Source organism: Microcebus murinus, chromosome 2 (genome assembly GCF_040939455.1).
Source record: "Microcebus murinus isolate Inina chromosome 2, M.murinus_Inina_mat1.0, whole genome shotgun sequence".
NCBI classification, from domain to species: domain Eukaryota; kingdom Metazoa; phylum Chordata; class Mammalia; order Primates; family Cheirogaleidae; genus Microcebus; species Microcebus murinus.
The window spans coordinates 4,591,308-4,613,570 of record NC_134105.1 but is presented as its reverse complement, the minus strand read 5'-3'; the positions used below and the strand labels follow the sequence as shown (position 1 = coordinate 4,613,570).

The 22,263-nt window shown below is 54.8% G+C and overlaps 1 protein-coding gene across 1 annotated transcript; it reads left to right on the top strand.

The window, feature by feature from the left end:
• The first annotated feature begins 1,755 nt into the window (after positions 1-1,755).
• GPR157 (G protein-coupled receptor 157) lies at positions 1,756-21,983 on the top strand. The gene is made up of 4 exons (XM_012791469.2): positions 1,756-2,242; positions 14,556-14,769; positions 19,014-19,208; positions 19,620-21,983. The coding sequence occupies exons 1-4, from the start codon at positions 1,860-1,862 to the stop codon at positions 19,833-19,835; spliced, it is 1,008 nt and encodes a 335-aa protein (XP_012646923.2). The 5' UTR covers positions 1,756-1,859; the 3' UTR covers positions 19,836-21,983.
• The last annotated feature ends 280 nt before the right edge of the window (positions 21,984-22,263 follow it).

Here is a 22,263-nt window from a genome sequence, read left to right as displayed (position 1 = left end):
AACTCAACAATAAAAAGACAAACCGATTTAAAAATAGGCAAGAAAAATAAATAGACATTTCTCCAAAGAAGGTATGCAAATATCTAATAAGTACATGAAAAGATGCTCAATATCATTATGTATTAGAGAACTTAGAGTCAAAACCACTTGAGCAGCCAGGCATGGTGGCTCACACCTGTAATCCTAGCACTCTGGGAGGCCGAGGCAGAAGGATTGCTCAAGGTTAGGAGTTTGAAATCAGCCTGAGAAAGAGTGAGACCCTATCTCTACTAAAAGTAGAAAGAAATTAATTGTCCAACTAAAAATATATAGACAAAATTAGCCAGGCATGGTGGTGCATGCCTGTAGTCCCAGCCACTTGAGAGGCTGAAGCAGAAGGATTGCTTGAGCCCAGTAGTTTGAGGTTGTTGTGAGCTAGGCTGACACCATGGCACTCTTGCCCAGGTAATAGAGTGAGACTCTGTCTCAAAAAAAAAAAAAAAAAAATTAACTGGATGTGGTGGTGCACACCTGTAGGCCCAGCTACTTGGGAGGCTGAGGCAGGAGGGTTGCTTGAGCCCAGCAGTTCGAGGTTGCTGTGAGCTATTATGTGCCACTGTACTCCCGCCTGGGGGAACAGAGTGAGATGGGCTTAAAAAAAAAAGAGAGAGAGGGAAAATTGAAAACATATGTCCACACAAAAACTTGCACTCGGATTTTTGGATTTTCATAGTAGCATTATTCAGAATAATCAAAGTGTTAACAACCAAGATGTCCACCAGCTGATGAATGGATAAGTAAAATGTGCTACATACATATAATGGAATATTTGACCATAAAAGGAAATGAAATACTTATACATGCTACGACTTGGATGAACCTTAAAAACATTATGCTAAGTGAAAGAAGTCAGACACTAGGGGCCATATATTACATGATTCCATTTATATGCAATGTCCAGAATAGGCAAATTCATGGACACAAAAGGTAGATAGCAGTTGCCAGGGCTGAGGGGAAGGGAGAACTGGGTGCTAATAGCTCAGGGACTAGAGTTTCTTTTTGGGGTGATGAAGATACTGTAGAATTAGATAATACTGATGGATGCACAAACTTGTGACTATACTAAAAACCACTGAATTGCACAGTTAAAAAGGCCAATTTTACAGTATATAATTTACATTCTCAAAAAGTATGAAATTTTCAAACAAGTTCCATTTTTTAAAAATCACACCTAATTAGCTATTTTTTAAAAAAATTTTGTATGCTCATTATAAGAAAAGTTGGAAACACCCGCTCACCCCAAGTCAGCACCACCAACCTGTGAACACTTGGGTATCAAACTCTGGAGCTGCCGTCGTGTCACCAGTGGAAAGGACACCTCCAACCCCCAGCACACACATGGGCTGGCTGAAAGGAAGGAAAGTAATATTAGCTCTAAAAATGCCAGGCCCTCACCCCCACAGGACGGGATGTTCTAGCCTCCTGGCAAGAGCAGGGGTAGCGGGGATCAAGCGTGGGGACTGGCGAGAGGGCGTGGTCGGGGCTCAGGGGCCCGGGTAAGGGGGCGGGGCTCGTGGGCGGGCCCTGGGGTGAAGGGGCGTGGCCCGGCCCAGAGGCCCGTGTGCGGGGGGCGTGGCGCGTGGGCGTGGCGTTGGGGCGAGGGGCGTGGCGGGGCGCGAGGGGCGGGACCCGAGCCGGGTGCACGGGGGCGGGGCGCGGGGCCGCTGGCCTGGCTGGGCCGGGACGCGGGCGGGGCGGGAGCCGGGACTGGAGCCACGGGCGCGCCCCTGCCCAGACGGCGGCGGCAGTGGCCGCTTGCTCGGCCTGGCGTCTGTCCTCGCGGCGACCCCGCGCCCCGGCCTCCTGGCCCCGGGCCGGCCATGCCGCCGCCCGCGCCGCCCACCGTGCTGGTGCCGTCGGAGCGCGCAGTGGTGCTGCTGTCGTGCGCGCTCTCCGCGCTCGGCTCGGGCCTGCTGGTGGCCACGCACGCCCTGTGGCCCGACCTGCGCACCCGGGCGCGGCGCCTGCTGCTCTTCCTGTCGCTGGCAGACCTACTCTCGGCCGCCTCCTACTTCTACGGGGTGCTGCAGGACTTCGCCGGCCCCTCGTGGGACTGCGTGCTGCAGGGCGCGCTCTCCACCTTCGCCAACACCAGCTCCTTCTTCTGGACCGTGGCCATCGCGCTCTACCTGTACCTCAGCATCGTCCGCACCGCGCGCGGGCCCCGCACCGACCGCCTGCTCTGGGGCTTCCACGTCGTCAGGTGGGTGCCGGCGGCGTGGCTTCCCCTCCAGCCCAAGAGCCCGGACCCAGGCAGACACCCCCTCCACCCCCACCCCCCGCCCCTGGTCCCTGCCTGCTGCCCCTGTGCCCTTGCGCCCCCTCTGGCAGCCGCGTCTTAGGGCAGGGGTAAGGGGGGAACCCCAGCCCTGGGCCGGCGAGCTTCCTAATACCTGGGCGCCTCTGATGGGCGGACACTCTGGAGGGACTGGGGGGACACTCTGTGCCCTCTGTCTCATGCTTCACTGTGTCCGGGCCATCTCTACTGCCCGTGGGGAGACGGGCTGGGAGAGGAGTTAGGCGGCTGCCCAGGGCTGGGGAGCAGGGCACCTCCCAATCCTACGCCCCCACCCCCGCCCCGCGCCACAGTGGGCGTGGTGCACTCTGCCCCTCCCAGGCTGCAGTGCCTCCGGTGTGAAATCCACGGAGGACTGTGATTTTTATTCAGTCTTTTTGGTCGTGTCTAGCCTTCCAGCCCCAGTCCCTTGTATTTCTGTTCTAGGCGATCTTGACTTTCTTTCTAGAGTTGAGCAGCTGTAAGACTGAGGTCAGTGGCAGAGCGCTGGTCTGGAAGTCTGGGAGTCCACCTGGGGTCTCTGAGAGTGGGGAAAACCAGGGCCTTGCCCTTCCCTGAGGTCCAAGCACCTCTCAAGTAAGCCCTCACCCACAGAAGAAGGTGGGCCCTTCCCTGTGGAAATTCAGGATTTGAAAATCTCAGGGCTGTCCTGCAGGCAAGAATCTCAGAAATGTTTTCCTGCTCTCCTTACCCCGATCAGGGCACCAAATACTGCACTAATTATAGTCCTTTCTATTAAAAACTTAAGTGCTTTCCAAGAACCGAAAGGACAGTGAGCACTTTGGTAGAGACAGGTCACCTGGGTGTCACACGGTGAGGCTATAAGGCCTCCCGATCTTGCAGCTGCTGAACAGAGGCCAGCCAGTCCCTGAGAAGCTAAGTGACCTGCTTCTCAGCTGTTCAAGTCAGTCTTTGCAACGCATCACTCAAACTGTGGCTCAGATGCTGCGGGGACCCATGGGAAAAGGGGCTGCTTTTTTTTCCCTGTCAGCATCCTGTCAGACCCTATCAGAGACCCAGCAGTCCTCCGTGGCTGGTTGGGTGCGGGCAACGTGTATGCCGAGTTCAAGGGTACTTGAAAAGGAGCCCAGAATGGACCTTTCTTTGCAAGAACCTCTTCTCTTTCCCCTGCTGCTTTTTTTTTTTTTTTTTTTTTTTTTGGAGACAGAGTCTCGCTCTGTTACCCAGGCTAGAGTGAGTGCCATGGCGTCAGCCTAGCTCACAGCAACCTCAGACTCCTGGGCTCAAGTGATCCTCCTGCCTCGGCCTCCTGAGTAGCTGGAACTACAGGAATGTGCCACCACACCCGGCTAATTTTTTTTTTCTATATATATATTAGTTGGCCAATTAATTTCTTTCTATTTATAGTAGAGACGGGGGTCTCACTCTTGCTCAGGCTGGTTTCGAACTCCTGACCTCCAGCGATCCGCCCAAGCCACCGCCCCTGGCGTCCCCTGCTGCTTTTTAAAAATATTGACTAAAATCTATTTTTTTTTTTGAGACAGAGTCTCGCTTTGTTGCCTAGGCTAGAGTGAGTGCCGTGGCGTCAGCCTAGCTCACAGCAACCTCAAACTCCTGGGCTCAAGCAATCCTTCTGTCTCAGCCTCCCAAGTAGCTGGGACTACAGGCATGAGCCACCATGCCCAGCTAATTTTTTCTATATATATTAGTTGGCCAATTAATTTCTTTCTATTTATAGTAGAGACGGGGTCTCGCTCTTGCTCAGGCTGGTTTCGAACTCCCGACCTCGAGCAATCCACCCGCCTTGGCCTCCCAGAGAGCTAGGATTACAGGCTTGAGCCACCGCGCCCGGCCTAAAATCTATTTTTTTTTTTTTTTTTTTTTTGGAGACAGAGTCTCGCTTTGTTGCCCAGGCTAGAGTGAGTGCCATGGCTCAGCCTAGCTCACAGCAACCTCAAACTCCTGGGCTTGAGTGATCCTTCTGCCTCAGCCTCCCGAGTAGCTGGGACTACAGGCATGCGCCACCATGCCCGGCTAATTTTATGTATATATATCAGTTGGCCAATTAATTTCTTTCTATTTATAGTAGAGATGGGGTCTCGCTCTTGCTCAGGCTGGTTTTGAACTCCTGACCTTGAGCAATCCGCCCGCCTCGGCCTCCCAAGAGCTAGGATTACAGGCGTGAGCCACAGCGCCCGGCCTCTAAAATCTATTTTTAAAATGCTAAACAGGCCCTTCCGTGATGGTTTACACCTGTAATCCTAGCACTCTGGGAGGCCAAGGCTGGCGGATTGCTCAAGGGCAGGAGTTTGAAATCAGCCTGAGCGAGACCCTGTCTTTACTAAAAATAGAAATTAATTGACCAACTAAAAATATATACACAAAAAATTAGCCGGGCATGGTGGCGAGTGCCTGTAGTCCCAGCTACTCGGGAGGCTGAGGCAGGAGGATCGCTTGAGCCCAGGAGATTGAGGTTGCTGTGAGCTAGGCTGACGCCACGGCACTCACTCTAGCCTGACCAACAGAGTGAGACTCTGTCTCAAAAAAAAAAAAAAAATGGTAAACAGAACCTGGTGTAGCTCCTATGGAAAAGATGATTGCCCAGCAACCTAGATGAGGGTTCACACCAGATCATCAGGGACCCTCTAGCAGAGTTTTCTGTGAGGCTTGAGAAAGGATCCCTTCTAGGGAAGTCTGTGTGTCCCCTTCTGGCATGAAAAAGAAGCAAATTACTCATCTTGTCTGTTGAATGTGGTCCACCTGCTTCTTCAAAGAAAAGAAAATTAATTACCTGTATCCAAGCTAGAAAGGGAGTGTGACAATTTATTCCCTGGAGTTCTCTATCAGAGGTTAGCATTCAGACTTGGCTAGTCTCAGGAAATTCGTAAAACCTGTCTAACAGGTTCATTTATTGACCTAGATCCTCCCAGCCTGTATTGCTATGACCTTGCTAAAGGAATCTACTGTGTATTTCTTTGGAATATTAGTTTATTGTTGCAGGATCTGTTGATGTGAGAAATATTAATATCATCTTCAGACATACACTAAAAGATCATCCACTTTTTAACCATTTCAGACTGCTGAAAATCCGTCCTCTTCTTCAAACCTTACACTCTTGGAAAATATTTTAAAGCATGACAACAGAAAAGATTACTATCTCTATTCTACTTTTTTTTTTTTGAGATGGGGTCTCATTCTGTCTCACAGGCTAGAGCACAGTGGTGCCATCATAGCTCACTGCAGCCTCAAACTCCTGGCCTCAAGCGATCTTCCTGCTTCAGCCTCTGAACGTGCTCGGACTACAGGCATGGGCCACCAGGTCCAGCTGATATCTCTATTCTATAAAGAGTTTTTAGTAATTGATTTTTTTAAAAAAACTGTACTACTCAGCCATAAAAAGGAAACGAATTAATGTCTTTTATAGCAATTTGGATGGAACTGGAAACCATTATCCTAAGTGAAGTATCCCAGGAATGGAACAACAAATACCACATGTATTCTGTAATAATTTGGAACTAATCAATGGGCACAGAAAAAAGGAAAAGTCATGGGAAATCAAGAAGGAGGAAGGTTGGGGGGAGGTAAAAACCTATCAGGTACAATGAACACTATTCAGGTGATGGGCACACTCATAGCCCCGACTTAGCATTATAAAAGCTATCCATGTAACAAAAACATTTGTACCCCCTAATGTTTTGAAATTTTTAAAAACCTGCAAATATCCTGAAAAATGGACAAAGGGCACATTTGGACAAAATGGTGAAAGCAGTTGATAAATATGTATGGAAAAAGGTATAGCTCCATTAATACTGAAAACAATACAAGTTATAATAATGAGGTATCATTTTCTCATTAAATTAGAAGAAAAAATGTAGTAAGGCAGAATACTCACCTTATAAATGCCAGTGAAAGGGATATTTTCCTGCATTTTTATTGACAGTGTACATTGAAATAATCCTTGTAGAAAGTATCTGGTTCATACCCTTTGATCCAGTAACCCTGTTTACCAAGACCTAATCTAAGGCGATAATCTAAAATATGTACAAAGGAGTTTGTGAGGCCCACTGTGACAGTGAGAATTTGGAAGCAACCTTAATGTCCAGCAGTAGGGGCCAGTAGGTTAAAGACTGTCCTCCCCTCCTAAAATGTTATATAGCTATTAAATACTGCTTGCATGGCTGGGCACCGTGATGCAATTCTAGCATCACTTGAGGGTAGGGGTTCAAGACCAGCCTAGACAATAGTGAGAACCCCCATCTCTACAAAAAAGAAAAAATTAGTCGGCGTCGTGGTGCATGTCTGTAGTCCCAGCTACTCGGGAGGCTGAGGCAGGAGGATTGCTTGAGCCCAAGAGTTTGAGGCTGCAGTGAGCTATGATGACACCTCTGCACTCTAGCCTGGGCAACAGAGCGAGACCCTGTCTCAAAAAAAAAAAAAAAAAAAACAACTGTAAGTGACAGACAGGATGCCCACTAACTCCTAAATACTTCAGTGTGTATTTCCAGAAGATAAGCACAGCCTCTTACAGAACACGCAGCTACCAAGAGTAGGAAGCTAACACAGTACTGTTAACCTGATGGAGGACTTCATTGGGCTTTTGTTCATCATCTAACAATGTCCCTGATAGCAAAGGGGAATCCTGGCTTATATGTTGACTTAGTTTCCATGTATCTTTATTCTTCTTCAAAACAGTTCTTCTATCTTTCTTGGTGTTTTGTGACATTTTTGATGAGTACAGGCCTGTTATTTTGTAGAATGTCTCTTAATCTGGGTTTGCCCAGTGCTTCCTCGTGAGCGGTTTCAGGTTCTGCGTTTCTGCCAGGACATCCCAGAAGCAGGTCCTTCTTGTTGTTGCTTCCTCCCAGGTGGCCGGTGACTTCGGTTTGTTCCCTGACTGGTGATGTTAACTCTGATCACTTGGCTAAGCTGATGTCTGGTCAAGTTTCTTGCACTACGAAGTTACTATGTTTCCTTTTGTAATTAATAAATATCTTGAGAGACAGTTCAGGCTCTATAAATAGCTTGTTACCCCTCAAGCTTTCACCCAAGGGTTTAACATCTGTTGTTTCTGACTTTTTTTTTTTTTGACAGTCTCACTCTGTCACCCCTGGTTACAGGGCGGTGGCATCAGCCTAGCTCACAGCAACCTCAGACTCCTGGGCTCAAGTGATCCTCCTGCCTCAGCCTCCCGAGTAGCTGGGACTACAGGTGCTGCCAGCACGCCCAGCTAATTTTTCTATTTTTAGTAGAGACAGGGTCTTACTCTTGCTCAGGCTGGTCTCAAACTCCTGCCCTCAAGTGATCCTCGCACCTTGGCCTCCCAGAGTGCTAGGGTTACAGGCGTGAGCCACTGCACCCGGCCTTGAAATGAGTTTTTTAAGGTTGTGTGAGAATATTCAGCGTTCAAGGGAAATCCCCGTGTTAGGACCTCCCCTTCGACTCCGTCTTAGCTGTTGAGGTGGCTACAGATGGCCCATGTTTTTCTTTCCTGCTGACTTGCATCAGCGGCCACCTGTGCACAGTACCCACCGAAGGGAGGGGCCCGAGCTGCCGGGGTTGGGGTCATTTCCCACCCTCCCGCAGAAGGAGCTCGGCCTTTCCTGGCAGCCCCTGCTCTGCACAAGGTGGTGGGCCCCTTGTGAGCGATGCTGAACGGGGTCGGCGGGTGAGTTAACACCCGCTCTGGACCCCCAGGGTGCCAGGCATCAGCCCATGTGGCCCATGGATATAGGGAGCCAGAAACAAGGGTCCTGCCCCCCGGGCCTGCCTCGCACAGGCTCTGAGCTTTGAACACCCTTGATGCCGCGATCCTGTTTCTGGCTGCGCTAAGGTGGGATGGGTGGGGCTCGCCCCCGGCAGGGAGGGGCTCGTGCCCCTCACCCACGTGCCCACCTGCCTGCCCTCTGGGGTTTGCTTGGTTTTACAGAGGAAGAAGGAGCCTGTGGCCCTGCAGGTTTAGCATTAAAACCCTGCTCTGGGGGGCGTGGGAAGTCCCAGCACAGCAAAAAGGGGAAACGTGCGCCCAGAGAGTTCTCTGATTCGAAACGAGCTCACTTTGGGGCTGGCGGGACGAGGCCACAGGCAGAGCCAGGCTGGTTTGGACGTGCTCCCCAGGCACACGGCGTCCGAGTGAGGGGTGGACGCAGAGACCTCGTGAACAGGGCCCCGTGTCGGTCAGGGGTCCCCCAGACAACAAGAGTTTAACTGGGTTTTGTTTGTTCCTCCCAAAAAGTTTTCAGAGGCGCCCGCTGTGCAGTAAGTCGCAGCACTGAGTTCACGGGCGCGGCGGGAAGCCCCCCCGAACACCAGCACCAGGGGGCGGTCACAGCAGAGGCTGCCCCTTGACCCCTCGGCCGAGGCAGCCAGGCCCCGGGTGGGCAGGCAGGGCAGCGTCTCTGAGCTGGGGGCTGCAGACAGCGGCAGCGTGTGCGTGTGCGTTTGGGAGTGCCTCTGGGCATTCCTCCCCGCCTCAGCCAAAGCTGCAGAGTGACCTCATGGTGGCCTGGCCCAGCGGCTGATCTCCGAACTTCTCCCACGTCCCAGCTCTCTGCCTCATGAGCTGGACAATAAGTGGCCATTGTTCTTGAGGAAGAAACCTCCGGGCGGCCTCTCAGCCGGCCTCACTCCCTGCAGCCAGCTCTCTGGCCCTGCTCTCCCCGCTCCCGGCGTTTCTCAGTTGGCACATTGTTGCCCACCAGTTCCGTTCTCGAAGCAGTTTTGAGTTGTGTTAACATTCACGGCTCTCCGTGGGCCACGCGGCACCTACACCAGGCACTGTGTTTGGCTCACAGCAGGGGGAGGAGACCCCTTTGTTTCCTCCCCAGCGGTGCCAACCCCCAAAGATCTGTATGTAGGAAGGGCGGGGTTGGGGTGAGGAAAAGACGCAGGAATCCAAGAGTGGGAGCAGAGGACCCAGCAGACCCTGCCTGAGACCCTCAGTCTAACCTGTAACCCCTGCGTGGAGGTGGGGAAGGGCATTCAAAGCGTCTCTGGAAACCAGTGGACTTCTCCCTGTGTGTGCGTGCAGTGGAGGTGTGCCTCCCTCCCTGCAGTGTCCCCCGCCCCGACTCGAGTGGGGACAGGTTCCAGGGGCCACGTGGCAGCAGGTCCCCCATTGGGCAGGGCTGGGCACTCGGAGGGACCCAGCTCTGGTGGGGAGGTGTCAGGAAACCCAGAGCACCGCTGTTCTGGGGACAGGCCACCTGCTGTGGTCATCTGACCAGTGCCCCAGAACCCAGGCACTGCATTGATATACTCACTGCGCGGCTAATCCCGTGTGGTACTTCTAGTTCCCGTTCTCTGGAGGAGATTTAAAACCCAGAAGGATGCCGAGTTCCGGGAAGGGCTAAGCTCCTGACAAGTCTGCATGGCTCGTGGCCAGTTTCCCTCCCCTGGCCGGCCGAGGGTCCCGCCCAGCTCTGCCAGAGGCCATGGCGGGGGCGGCAGGGGTTCCAGTTCATCCCTCACCTGTGGGGTCAGGGCCTCCAGGAGCTGGGATAGCGTCCCCTGCCCAGAGCACGTGTCTCTCTCCCCCGTAGTTTATAGAAGCCTCTTAGTCTGCTCAGATTGCGTCACAAGGCACCAGAGACCGGGCGGCTTAAACAGCAAGTTCATTCTCATGTTCTGGACGCTGGACGTCCAGGATCAAAGTTCGGCAGAGTCATTTCCTTCTGAGGCCGCTCTGCTTGGCTTGTAGACGGCCTGTGCCCTCTCCCTGTGTCTTCACATGGTCTTCCCCATGTGCGGTCTGTGTCCCGATCACTAGGACCCCAGTCATACCGGGTTAACTTAATCACCTCTTGAAAGACCCTGTCCCCAAATACAGTCATGTTCCAGAGGTTAGGGCTTCAACAGATGGAGCTGGGGACCAATCCCTTGGTCTCTGTCGCATGTGCAGTCATTAAGCCATACCTTACTTGTTCTGACTTTATTTTTTTGAAGGGGAAAAACTGTTAGGTGGTGCATGTCAGAATTGGAAATATGCATTTCTGTAAAGCAGGAATTATGCCACATGTGTTTGCGGGGCAGCTGTTAGACACAGTTCAGCCCGTAACAGCCTCCGACGGGGGAGGACACTGACTTGTGTTTTTAGGCAAACACCGGTCAGTGGGGCTCTGGCACCTCCGGGAGATGCTCTTGGTGGCCCCTGCAAGTGGCGGCCTCTGCTTGGAGCGTGGTGCTCTGGGCTTCCTCCTTCCGGGCTGACCCAGCCCAGCCTCCCCGCAGCCTCAGAGCCACAGGTTTGGCGAAGAGGGGCCTGAGCAAGAGCGAGACCCCTCTCTATTAAAAATAGAAAAATTAGCGCCAGTAGTCCCAGCTTCTCGGGAGGCTGAGGCAGGAGGATCGCTTGAGCCCAGGAGTTTGAGGTTGCTGTGAGCTAGGCTGACGCCACGGCACTCACTCTAGCCTGGGCAACAGAGTGAGACTGTCTCAAAAAAAAAAAAAAAAACACTTAAAAATAAGAAGGTGATGGAGAAAATGTTATCAGTACAGATTAAACTTAAAAGCATTACTTATCTCTGAGCTTAAGCAGAAGATAGCAGCTATGTCGTGGCAGGCAGAAAGCCCAGCATTCAGTGGGGAGGAGATGAGAAGAGGCAGCATCATAGAGCGGGGGGAAAAAAATGCTCTCCTAGCATGGGCACATTCTGACCTGATTCAGCAACAAAGTTGCTCGAGTCACCAACCAGTGGCATTCTGACATAAGTCTTGCTTTCTGTGTCTTCCTCTTTTCACTTTCATCTTACTTGTTCAGGGAAACGAAAGCATCAGTCAGCTTCACGTCCCAGAACTGCTCTCATTTGCCAATTGCATCCCTAGGCTGGCAAAATCCAGGGTGTGGCCGAAATTAACAGAAACATTCAGTGAGAACCAATTGGGTGTATGGAGTTGGCAATAAGGAGTATTGTGTACTTTATTATTATTTGTAAATTGTGTGCTTCCCATGTATCAGTGAAATTTGTGATACATTTATATGTGCCTGTATACATGCATACATACACACATGCAAATATCTGCATTTTTCAGGAGAGCAGTTGTGAAGTTACCAGCACGCCGCCGTCCGTCCGTGACCATAGTTAACGAGTCCGGTCCAGCCTGCTTTGCGGGATTTTTAGACCATTCCTCCTGCTCCATTCCCACCGGCTCCCTGGTGTTAAATATTTATTGCCTCTTCCCACCTCCCACTTAAATACCTCCCCAGCAGCTTCTGGTCCCAACGTGGCTGCTACTCCCTGTGCTCAAGTTCAAACAGCTACTGCGTCCGTCAAGCCCAGGTTCAAACCCCTTTGTAAACCCTCTGCCTGCTGGACCTCCTCTCTGGCCATTTCCCGGCACAAACTCAGCTCCCGGAATTCCCCAGTAAGACAGAAGGGATCTAGCACTTTGCAGCTTTAGTACCACAAGCCTGAAGTTAGGGAGAGCGGGCCTGTCGCCGTGCGGTCTCCTGGCTTCCTGTGAGGCCCTCCAGGAAGTGGGGGACCCCAAGGGAGGACTGCGCTGGTCTGAGCCGGCCCCTTTCCCCCTATGGAGCCCTGCCGGGCCATCCCGGAGGGGACTCCTCTACTTGGGTGAGACCCAGCTCCAGTCCAGCCTCCTCTGGGCTGACTGTTCTCGCACCCGGTGACTTAACCTGTCCAGGATTCCTGTAAAGGATGAGGTGCAGAGGAACAGCACATTGTAACCTTAAGATGGGTGTTTAGCACTCTGAAATCCTGTCACCTCCTGTTCAATAATGTCCCTGCAGTGAGTATTTTTTTTGAGACAGAGTCTCACTCTGTTTCCCGGGCTAGAGTGCTGTGGCATCAGCCTAGCTCACAGCAACCTCAAACTCCTGGGCTAAAGCGATCCTCCTGCCTCAGCCTCCCGAGTAGCTGGGACTACAGGCATGCGCCACCATGCCCGGCTAATTTTTTCTATGTATTTTTAGTTGTCCAGCTAATTTCTTTCTAGTTTTAGTAGAGACGTAGAGACAGGGCATTATTCTTGCTCAGGCTGGTCTCGAACTCCTGAGCTCCAACGATCCTCCCGCCTCAGCCTCCCAGAGTGCTAGGATTACAGGCATGAGCCACCGCACCTGGCCCCCGGCAGTGAGTATTTAAGGAATGACCTTGGGAATGCTGTCTCAGTCACTTGGCTCTAACTTCATCCATTCATCCATTCATCCATTCAGCAAGCCCTTCCCTTGCCCCTCCCTATGCCAGGCTCTGTTCCCGGTGCTGGAGATTAGAACACTGAGCCAACTCAGCCTGGGCCTCACCGGAGCTCAGAGCTGGACTTAATTTTAGCTGGCTGAAATCCTGGGATGTCAGGAGTTTTAAAACGACAGCCCTTTCTTACAGCAAAATGGTTTGACATTAATACGTATTAACTTACCAGATAAATAGCTTTGCATAGAACAAGTGTTTAAAATGGACAGACTCCAGGCCCGGCGCGGTGGCTCATGCCCGTAATCCTAGCAGTCCAGGCAGAGGCGGGAGGATTGCTTGAGGCCAGGAGTTGGAGATCAGCCTAAGCAAGAGCGAGACCTCATCTCTACAAAAAATGGAAAAAGTAGCCTCGTGTGGTGTCGTGCACCTGTAGACCCAGCTACTCGGGAGGCTGAGGCAGGAGGATCGCTGGAGCCCAGGAGTTCGAGGCTGCAGTCAGCTATGATGACACCACTACACTCCAGCCTGGGTGACAGAGTGAGAACCTGTCTCAAAAAAAAAAAAAAAAGAAAAAGAAAAGAAAAATAAACAGGCTCCTGATGTAACTTGGTACCTTTCTCATAACCCTTTAACTTTTGTGGTCATTTTGCCTCTTATGTGGCTTTGGAACTTCAAAGAGAATATGCTGCTTTCCTGCCACTGAGGGTGACGGTGACTCTGCCCTCAGTGCTCCTGCCCAGCCCTGCAGGGAGGGCCGAGGGGATGGTTGGCCAGGGCGTCTCTGTTCTGGAAGCATCCTGCACCGAGGCTTCCCCGTCCCGGGGAGCTGTCTTTCTCCTTCCTAGCCCCACCCCACGCCGCCGCCTCTGCCGGCCCTGCAGCATTCGGGGGAACCTTCTTGAAGCAGGGTACTTCTCCTAGCCTCGTTTCGGTATCAGATTCATGTGGGACTTGGATTTCATTGTGGGTCTGTGACTTGCTTTCAGAATGTGCGCGTATGCCTGACACAGAGCTCTCAAAATACAGCCGATTCCAGAACTAAACCAATTCCCGGAGACACTGACCGTGTCATTCCTGTTTACATCCTGCTTTGCTCCCCAGGAGACTGACCTAGGATGGGGGCGCTTGTGTCCTAATCCTGGGGACAGAAACCACTCGGGCCTCATGCAGTGCCGCCATCTGCACCACAGGCCCAGCCCTGGGACAGTCGGACGTGACTCACTGGCAACCCCGCGCCGCCTGCCTGGTCCCGGGCACCGCACACATGCACGTTTGTTCGCTGCTAACGACGCTGGCATGACACCCCGCAGGCACTGTCGTCATTCGCACTGTGCAGAGAACATGGCATGTTGAAGCGAAATAACTCGCCCGAGCCGGGGCAGAGCCGGGACTTGGACCAGCCCGTTGCAGCAGAGTCCAAGCCCTTAACCGCCCCCTGTGCCGCCTCTCGCAGGAGCCACACGTAGCTTTTGTGTATCCCCTTGACCGATTTAAGCTGCTTTGTAGGGAACAGGCTGGTGCGGGGAGCTTGGAGAAGGGGCCCTGGGGCTCGGGCCTAATCCTGGCTCTGCGGCCCCGGGGGAGAGTTCTAGAAACGTGAGCCCAGCTCTGCCCTTAGAGGGCCCTGCCTGAGCTCTGTGCTGTGGAGGCCCCTTGGACCCCTGCCAGGCCGTGCTCCCTCCCCACTGAACCAGGAGTCCTCAGGGCCTAGGGGCTGTGCCTGCCCAAAGCCCACGTTCCCCCTCCTAGATCCCGGTGGGGGAACATGGGACCCTGGAAGTCCCTGCCCAGGCAACCCTAAGCCACCCGTGTATGCAAGGGCTGGCCGGGGGCACCGACTGCTCATGGCAGGTGTGCCTGGGCACGGACAGGTGGGCTGCTGTTCCACGCTGGTGCCCGAGACCCCCCTGGGTGCAGGAAGGGGCGGGGTGCTGGCTGGATCCCGAGCTCCCGCCTCACACCATTCTAGGGCCAGCCTCCCAGGAGCCCGGGCGACACCTGCCCGTCAGATTTTCCAGGGACACTGTCTTCTTGCTTTGTCACTTTTGCCCATGCTGGCATTGCCGGGAGCCGTGGCCTGACCTCAGTGCCTCCCTCTTGTCATTCCCCAGCTGGGGGGTTCCACTGGCCATCACCGTGGCAGCTGTCGCTCTGAAGAAGATCGGGTACGACGCCTCGGACGTGTCTGTGGGCTGGTGCTGGATCGACCTGGAGGCCGAGGACCGCGTCCTGTGGATGCTGCTGGCGGGGAAGCTGTGGGAGATGCTGGCCTACGTCACCCTGCCGCTGCTGTACCTCCTGGTCAGGAAGCACATCAACAGAGCGGTAGGTGCCCCCGCCCGCTGCCCCCGGAGCCCGGTGCTCTCCGCGAGGCCCTGTGCCCGGGTGCGGGGCCCACCCAGCCCCAGGTCCTGGCACTGAGGTTGGCCACCTTAGGGGACGACAGTCTGCATTGCTGGGGACAGAACCAGTGACAGGCCAGAGGGACCAAGCACTTGCTCTGTGCCAGGCACCGGGCAGGAGGCCGTATCACAGGGTCGGGAGCCCGGGCCTGTTCCTCTTCCCTGGACGGACTTGAGGGCCGGCTTGCTGTACCAGGGCTCCTGCCGCCCGAGCGCCGTGTTCCCGGCCACAGCTCTCTCCTGCCCCCTGGTGGAGCGGCCGTGGCGGCGGCTTAAACTCGAGGAGTTTGGCTAAAAGGTGAGGATGTAGCCAAGTGAGAGCTGGGCTGGGACGCCCCTGGCAAGGGAGGACATGGAATTTCATAATCAGTGCTACAAATAACGCTTCTAATTAGCCTTAGGGATTACAATTTTTTCACGAATGGTAAGATTTTTAGGCATTCGGTGGGGTGGGGTGGCTCACGCCTGTAATCCTAGCACTCTGGGAGGCCGAGGCAGGTGGATCGCTCAAGGTCAGGAGTTCAAGACCAGCCTGGGCAAGAGCGAGACCCCGTCTCTACTGAAAATAGAAACAAATTAACTGGACAACTAAAAATATGTAGAAAAAATTAGCCGGGCATGGTGGTGCATGCCTGTAGTTCCAGCTACTCAGGAGGCTGAGGCAGGAGGATCGCTTGAACCCAGGAGTTTGAGGTTGCTGTGAGCTAGGCTGATGCCACGGCACTCTAGCCCAGGCAACAGAGAGACTCTGTCTCAAAAAAAAAGGATTTTTAGGAATTCATAATAGGCTGGGCTGCATACCTTGGCCACACTGGTCCTTGTTCCTGATGAACAGTTCTGCACACTGAAGTAGGGCCCCACCATGGCCACAGCAAACTGCCACAAAAAGGCCTCATATCAACCTGTCCATTGAGCCACTTGGCCACTCACCCATTTTATTGAGCACGTACTAGCACGCAAGCACTGTACAGCCTAGATTCTCCCCTCCTAGGGAGAGGCAGACGTTTCCCGTCAAAAATGACATGTGACAAGGGGCTGGAGCAGTGGGAGGCTCAGAGATGCTCTGAATTTCCGGGACTTCCAGGCTCAGGCTGCAGGGTGCTCGTGATTCCGTGTCTCCTTGGCTGCCGACTTTTCAAGGCTGACACTGTAGGAGGGTCGTACTGGTCTTTTGGACCATCCTGTTGACTACGAGGCCATTTGTGAGTTAGGATGCTCCTAATCTCTGGGACACCTAATCCCTGCCCAACTCCATCTGTGTCTTCTCAACGCTTCTGGTCTTCCTTTCACTTGGAAGTCACTGGTTGTCACCCTGCCCTGGAGCGCTCTGCTGGCTCAGCCGAGTCCTAGCTGGAGATGGCCTCAGGACTTCCCAGTGGCTCTGGAATCCTCTTTTGTCTCCTTACGGCCTTGTAGTTGGTCTCCTGCCTGGGCTGCGAATGCCCTTCTCACCTCTTCCTCTTTCCCACTGCACTCTGAAGGTTCCAGGAGCTCTGCCAGGCCCTCCCTCTGGAAGTGCCCTTTTGTGTGCCTTTCTTCCTGCCCTTCCTGTGGTGGGTCAGGGAGCCCAAGGGGCTGTGAGCGACTACAAGGCTGACCCCTGTGTGTGACAATGGATCCTCTCTTACAGTTGGGCAAGGGCTTCCAGAGAAGAGGAATAACCGAGGGAGGGAGGTGGGAATGTGCGAGTTGTTCCCTGCCTCTAGCTAGGAGGGGGAGCCAGGAGCAAGCTGCTCCCGAGAGGAACCAGCAGTGGCCGAGCTAGCACCCCGCCCCCCCATCCACCCCGCCCCCCCATCCACCCTGCCCCCATCTACCCCGCCCCCCCATCCACCCTGCCCCCCATCCACCCCGCCCCCCCATCCACCCTGCCCCCCATCCACCCCGCCCCCCCATCCACCCTGCCCCCATCCACCCCGCCCCCCCATCCACCCCGCCCCCCCATCCACCCTGCCCCCCTATCCACCCTGCCCCCATCCACCCCGCCCCCCATCCACCACACCCATGGGCCCCGCTGGTTCTGGAGGGCTGGGCTGGGGCGCCAGCTCTCCGGGCTGCTGCTAAAGGCCCCGAGAGGAGGCGGCGGGTGCTCTGAGCAGGCGAGTTGCAGAAGCTTGAGTGCTCAGAGATGTCAAGGTGGGTGACTCCACAGGACACCAGGGGCCAGCTGAACACTTCAGGCTCCTCCCCTCATCTGGGTCTCCAGGGTCCCAGACACAGGACCAGCCAAGCTCAAAAACACACCTTGTGAGTCGTTTCATCTATTTTTTTTTTTTTTTTTGAGACAGAGTCTCACTCTGTTGCCCCGGCTAGATTGCCGTGGCGTCAGCCTAGCTCACAGCAACCTCAACCTCCTGGGCTCAAACAATCCTTCTGCCTCAGCCTCCCAAGTAGCTGGGACTAGGCATGCACCACCATGCCCAGCTAATTATATATATATATATATATATTTTTTTTTTTTTAGTTCGGCTAATTAATTTCTTTCTATATTTTAGTAGAGAGGGGGATCTCGCTCTTGCTCAGGCTAGTCTCCAACTCCTGAGCTCCAATGATCCACCTGCCTCGGCCTCCCAGAGTGCTAGGATTATAGACACGAGCCACCACGCCCAGCCACTTACAGTCTTCAAACTTCATTACTGCACTTGAACTGCACAATTTGACAAAGCATTCAGGAAACGATCTGGAGACTAGTTTTAACAGACAAATAACACCTTTAAGCAGACATGACCGTCCTAAGTTGTTTATTAGGTATGAATTTTACAAACACTACTTAGTGGTAACGGAGCTGGAGGGTCCTGCGCCTTCTCCAGGCTGCACGGCCAGAACCACCCATCGTGTGGTGGCACTTACGGCCCTTGCCAAGGCCACAGCTTTTGTGGCCTGCAGATGTCAGCCCTCACGTGTCCCGTGCTTGTGGACCAGTTTGGTGACCCACTGTGTGTCAGGATTTCTTCTGATAGCTTTATGGAGTGGATCAATGAAGATAACCTCATAAAATTTGCACGTGGAATCTTCACCAACCCAGTAAGAATTCAGGACTCTTAGAGCCCCGCAGTGGCGTCCAGCTTGCTCCTTGTCAACAGGCTGAAGGCTTCGGGCAAACGGTTAACACCGCGATGGACAGGCTTGCCACAGGTTGCACCCTAGGAACTGGGCGTTTGCAGCCATCACGGTGCACACAAATCCTACATGTGACATAACCTTGTATCCCGTCTGCGTGCTTTACCTGAGAGCTGGTGGTAGTGCCAGCAGTGGACCTTAGAAGGAAGCGCACTGCATGAGACCGCCATAGCTCCGGGGGTGCTGTATGCACCCCTCTGGCTTACCCGATGGCTGCCAGACGCAAAAGCACCCATGCAGTTTAAATAGGGCTGTCAGGCCTCATCCAGAAGGTGACACTTGAGCAAAGACTTGAAGAGGGTGAGGAAATGAGCCACATAGACTAATAGAGAAGAATATTCCAGAGAAAGGGAGCAGCTAGTGCAAAGGCCCTGGGGTGGGCTGTGCGTGCACGATTGGGGAATAACAGGGTCCCGTGTGGCTGGAATAGCGGGAACATGGGGCAGAGCAGTGGGCATGAGGTCAGACTGGACCAGGCTCAGCCCTGCTGGGACGTCGCGAGGACCGTGTGAGACGGGAACCGCTCAAGAGCTTTGCGCCGAGGCCTCCCTTGGGCTGACTCGGGTTTGCAGCTCTCCTGCGCGTCTGCGCAGAGAGTGGCCTGGCTGGGGAGCGGGGTGGGGGGAGGACGGTGGAGGCAGCCCCAGCAGGAAGCAGGTGCCGCTACCCAGAGAGGCCGTGCCGGGGCCTGGACCAGGCTGGGCAGAAGCGTCCAGGGTTTGGACTGTTTGACGGCAGGGCCCACGGGACTTGCGTGGTGGGGATTGGATGTGGGATGTGGGAACACGGAGGGTCGAAGCTGCCCCCAGGTGTTTGGCCTGGGCATCTGGAAGGACGGAGTGTCCGTTAGCTGAGACGGGAAGTGCTCGGGGCTCAAGGTCACCTGAGCCATCTAAGACGGCCCGGAGACATCCACGTGGGGATGGAGTCGGCGGGGAGCCTCCCCCTACCCTCCCGAGCTGGGGTCGGCCTGGGGAGACCAGGCAGCCTGGGTGGACGTGGCAGGAGGGTGCCCTTCCGCTCACGCTGCCCGGCCGTCCCGCACAGCACGAGGCGCTCTCGGAGTACCGGCCCATCCTCTCGGAGGCGCACCGCCTGCCCCGCCGCTGCGCCGCGGCCGATAAGAAGCTGGTCCTCATCCCGCTCATCTTCATCTGCCTCCGGGTCTGGAGCACCGTGCGCTTCGTGCTGACCCTCTGCGGCTCCCCAGCGGTGCGGGCTCCCGTGCTGGTCATTCTGCACGTAGGTCTGCCCTCCCGGCCCTGGCTGCCCCTCGGGGAGGCACGGCCACACCCCTTCCCCCAGCAGAGGCTCACTGCCTTCCCCCCTGCTCAGATGGGGCCTTGGAAAGAGAAGGTGGCGGGATCAGGGTGGCCTGGTGGGCGGCGAGCTGCTCTCCAGCAGCCTGGGGGTGTCCGAGGGAGAGCTGGCTGATCCCGGGTCCTGCCCAACCCGGGAGACCTGGAGCAGGGGTGCCGGCTCAGGCTGGCCTGGAGCTCCGCCGAAGGCCCCCACGGCCAAGGTCGTCCCAGACCAGCCCAGGGAGGAGGGTGAGTGGAAAAGGTTCTGGCTCTGCAGCACCTCCCAGCCTCCTCCCTGTGTGTCTAAGACCGACTCCAGCCTGGGCGCTCACACCTCCTCTTCCTCCGACAGGGCATCGGGAACACGTTCCAGGGCGGTGCCAACTGCATCATGTTTGTCCTCTGCACCCGCGCCGTGCGCACCCGGCTCTTCTCCCTCTGCTGCTGCTGCTGCTCTTCCCAGCCTCCCGCAGACAGCCCGGCGGGCCCTTCCGAGGCTCCTGCGCCCTCCAGGATGAGAGAGTCGCAGGAATCCACACGGACCCCAGAGGGACTTCCAAGCACCTGAGCTGCTGCCCTTCCTGGTTCTGTGCACAGGTGCTGCCCTCCTGCGGACAGGGTCCCCCGCGTCCCTGGCGCGGGGAGGGGGAGGGCGTGTCTGCTGTCCTGGAAGCCCCTGCTGGCGACTCAGCAGCTGCCAGCTCAGCTTCTTCTACCTCCTAGACCCTCGGGCGTCGAGTTCCAGTCGCGCCGTGTCCTGGCGCACTGGGGGTTGTTCGTCTGCAGGAGTGTGGCAGTGAGAGGGAAACCAGCGGTCCATGGTCACCGCCAGGGTGCCTCTCGTCCCGCTGCCCTCGCTGTCCTGAGGACCTCACAGCACTGTTTACAATTTGAGGGACCCACATCTGTGCACCCGTCTGTGTATGATTAAATAAAATGTCAGCGATGTGTCCCCCACCCAGACATCGTGGAGCAGATTCCCGGTTTGCCAGGGGGGTTGAGATTCCCCGGAGAGCCCGGCTTTTCTTGGGCAGCTGGCTGGTCAACAGAGAAGCCAGTTACCTTTAAGCAGGTTGAAGGCTCCCCTGAGGTTGTGTGGTGACCACCACGCATGGGCACAGCCTAGCACAACTGCTCAGGGACAGCCACTCTCCTTGAGGGGTCCTGGATTCTGTGGGTCGCCAACACTCCGTGCAGATCGCATGTGAGTTTCAACACAGCCGGAATCCAGACCCCTGCCTCTACTGCCAGCCTCTTAACACACAGGTCCCTCCTTTCCCTGCAAGGGCTAGAACGAGAGGCATCTCAGGGACCCCCCCAGGACACCCCACTTCTCTCCAGGTCCTTCTTTATAGTCCTCCTGTTCCTAGGGAGACTGAAATTGGGGTGAGATGGGAGGGGATCTGGCTTGTTCACTTCCTAGCTCAGTTTTTTGTGGGAAAGGTGACCAGAGATACAGTGAATGATCCAGATACCAATGCCTCCCTGAAGGTGACGGTTCAAGATTCCGCTGTTTGGCATTCGGTTGAGGGAAGTAGCAACATGGATTATGTACCTTTATTTTTTTAATTTTATTTTGGATTATGTACATTTAAAAGGGAAAGGATTCAAAATAAGCAACTGCATCTCGATTTATTAATATATCCTATGATCTTCCACCAACACTTTCCTCTGTGTTCAAAAAGCAATTTCTCCATTAAGCCACAGAAGCCGTGGGCTACGAATGGCAAGTGTCAGTCTTCCCTTGGGGGGGCCCAGAGCACTTGCTGCCTGCAGGAAGCCCAGTCCCAGGCGAGGCGTGGCCTGGCTCGGAGTGGCCATGGTCAGGAGGCGCCTGCAGAGGGAGGCAGAGGCTCAGGAAACACCTGCTTGGCTGCCCTGGGCACTCACGTCCTCATTCTGGTTGTTTGATGCCACTGGCTGCACTGTCTGCTTTGGTGAAAACCTCCAAAAAGTCACGCCTTAGGTATTGTCACCTCAGCCTCCTCCGCTGCCCACCCCGGCACTGCAGACGAATGGTTGCTGTGAATGGGGTGACTGCGGGCAGGGGAGGGGCTCCTCCGGGTGCCTTAGCCTGGGCCTCTGCCTGGCCAACCCCGAAACAGCGGCATCGCCTCTTTCTTGCCCCCGGTGGGGAGCTAGTCTAGCCGGGTGGGGACCCGGCGCTCAGAGCTAAAGCGTGGGTGGGAAGGAAGGCGCACCCTAAAAGTCCAAGAGGGGCTGTGGCTTCTGATCCAGGCATTGCACGGCAGCGCTCCTTCTACACTCCGCCCAGCCCTAGCGGGTTCCATTCTCCACTGTGGGTGTCGTTAATGTTTATCTGCCCGTATCCCTCAGTGACCCAAGTGTCACCCGCTGCAGCCGTAACAGTGTCCTCAGCCCGGCGTCCCTCTGTCTTCACGCACTTTCTGAACCTTGTTCTTTCCGTCACGTTCACCAGCCACTTTCCGCCTCTTTGTGTTTCTCAGAGTTTTCTGGGCTTGTTTGTTCAGTTTTGGTTTTTTAGTAAAGATTATTATTTGGCCCAAGCTGAGGGTGCAAACAGAACTCTTCCTATGTCCACGGCAAGAAAAACCGTCTTTACAAACCTCCTGTTGTGGCGTAGTAGCAGTGTGCGTTTTCCGCACGTGCAAAATTGTAGTGAAAACCCGGACTGTATGGAAGGAAGCTGAAGTCTCGCCGTTTTAAATTAAATAAATTAATTATTTTTCTCCTGCGTGTTTGGTGCACTGATGGCCACTGACGTGGCTAGAGGGCTGGGCGGGCGGCTCACACGGGCCCGGGGTGCGGTGCTGGCTCCAGAGCCGTCCACGCGGCTGAGACCTGGAGAAGACGGCTCTGCCCTTCTCTGCTGGCAAAGGAAGCCAAGGAGGCGGCCGCCCGGTTGGCACGGCTTCTCCCAAGTGCGCCTGATGAAGATCGAGGGGTGAAGGATGGGGAGGGCACATTAGAACACAGATTCCTGGGCCCCGTCCACGCTCCAAGAAGGGAGGCCC

Bases quoted from the DNA above. Each gene is read 5' to 3' on its own strand.
- GPR157 (XM_012791469.2), top strand. From the start codon at position 1,860: ATGCCGCCGCCCGCGCCGCCCACCGTGCTGGTGCCGTCGGAGCGCGCA. The intron at 14,770-19,013 runs GTAGGTGCCCCC...CGTCCCGCACAG, and splicing joins GGAAGCACATCAACAGAGCG to CACGAGGCGCTCTCGGAGTA. The intron at 19,209-19,619 runs GTAGGTCTGCCC...TTCCTCCGACAG, and splicing joins CCGTGCTGGTCATTCTGCAC to GGCATCGGGAACACGTTCCA.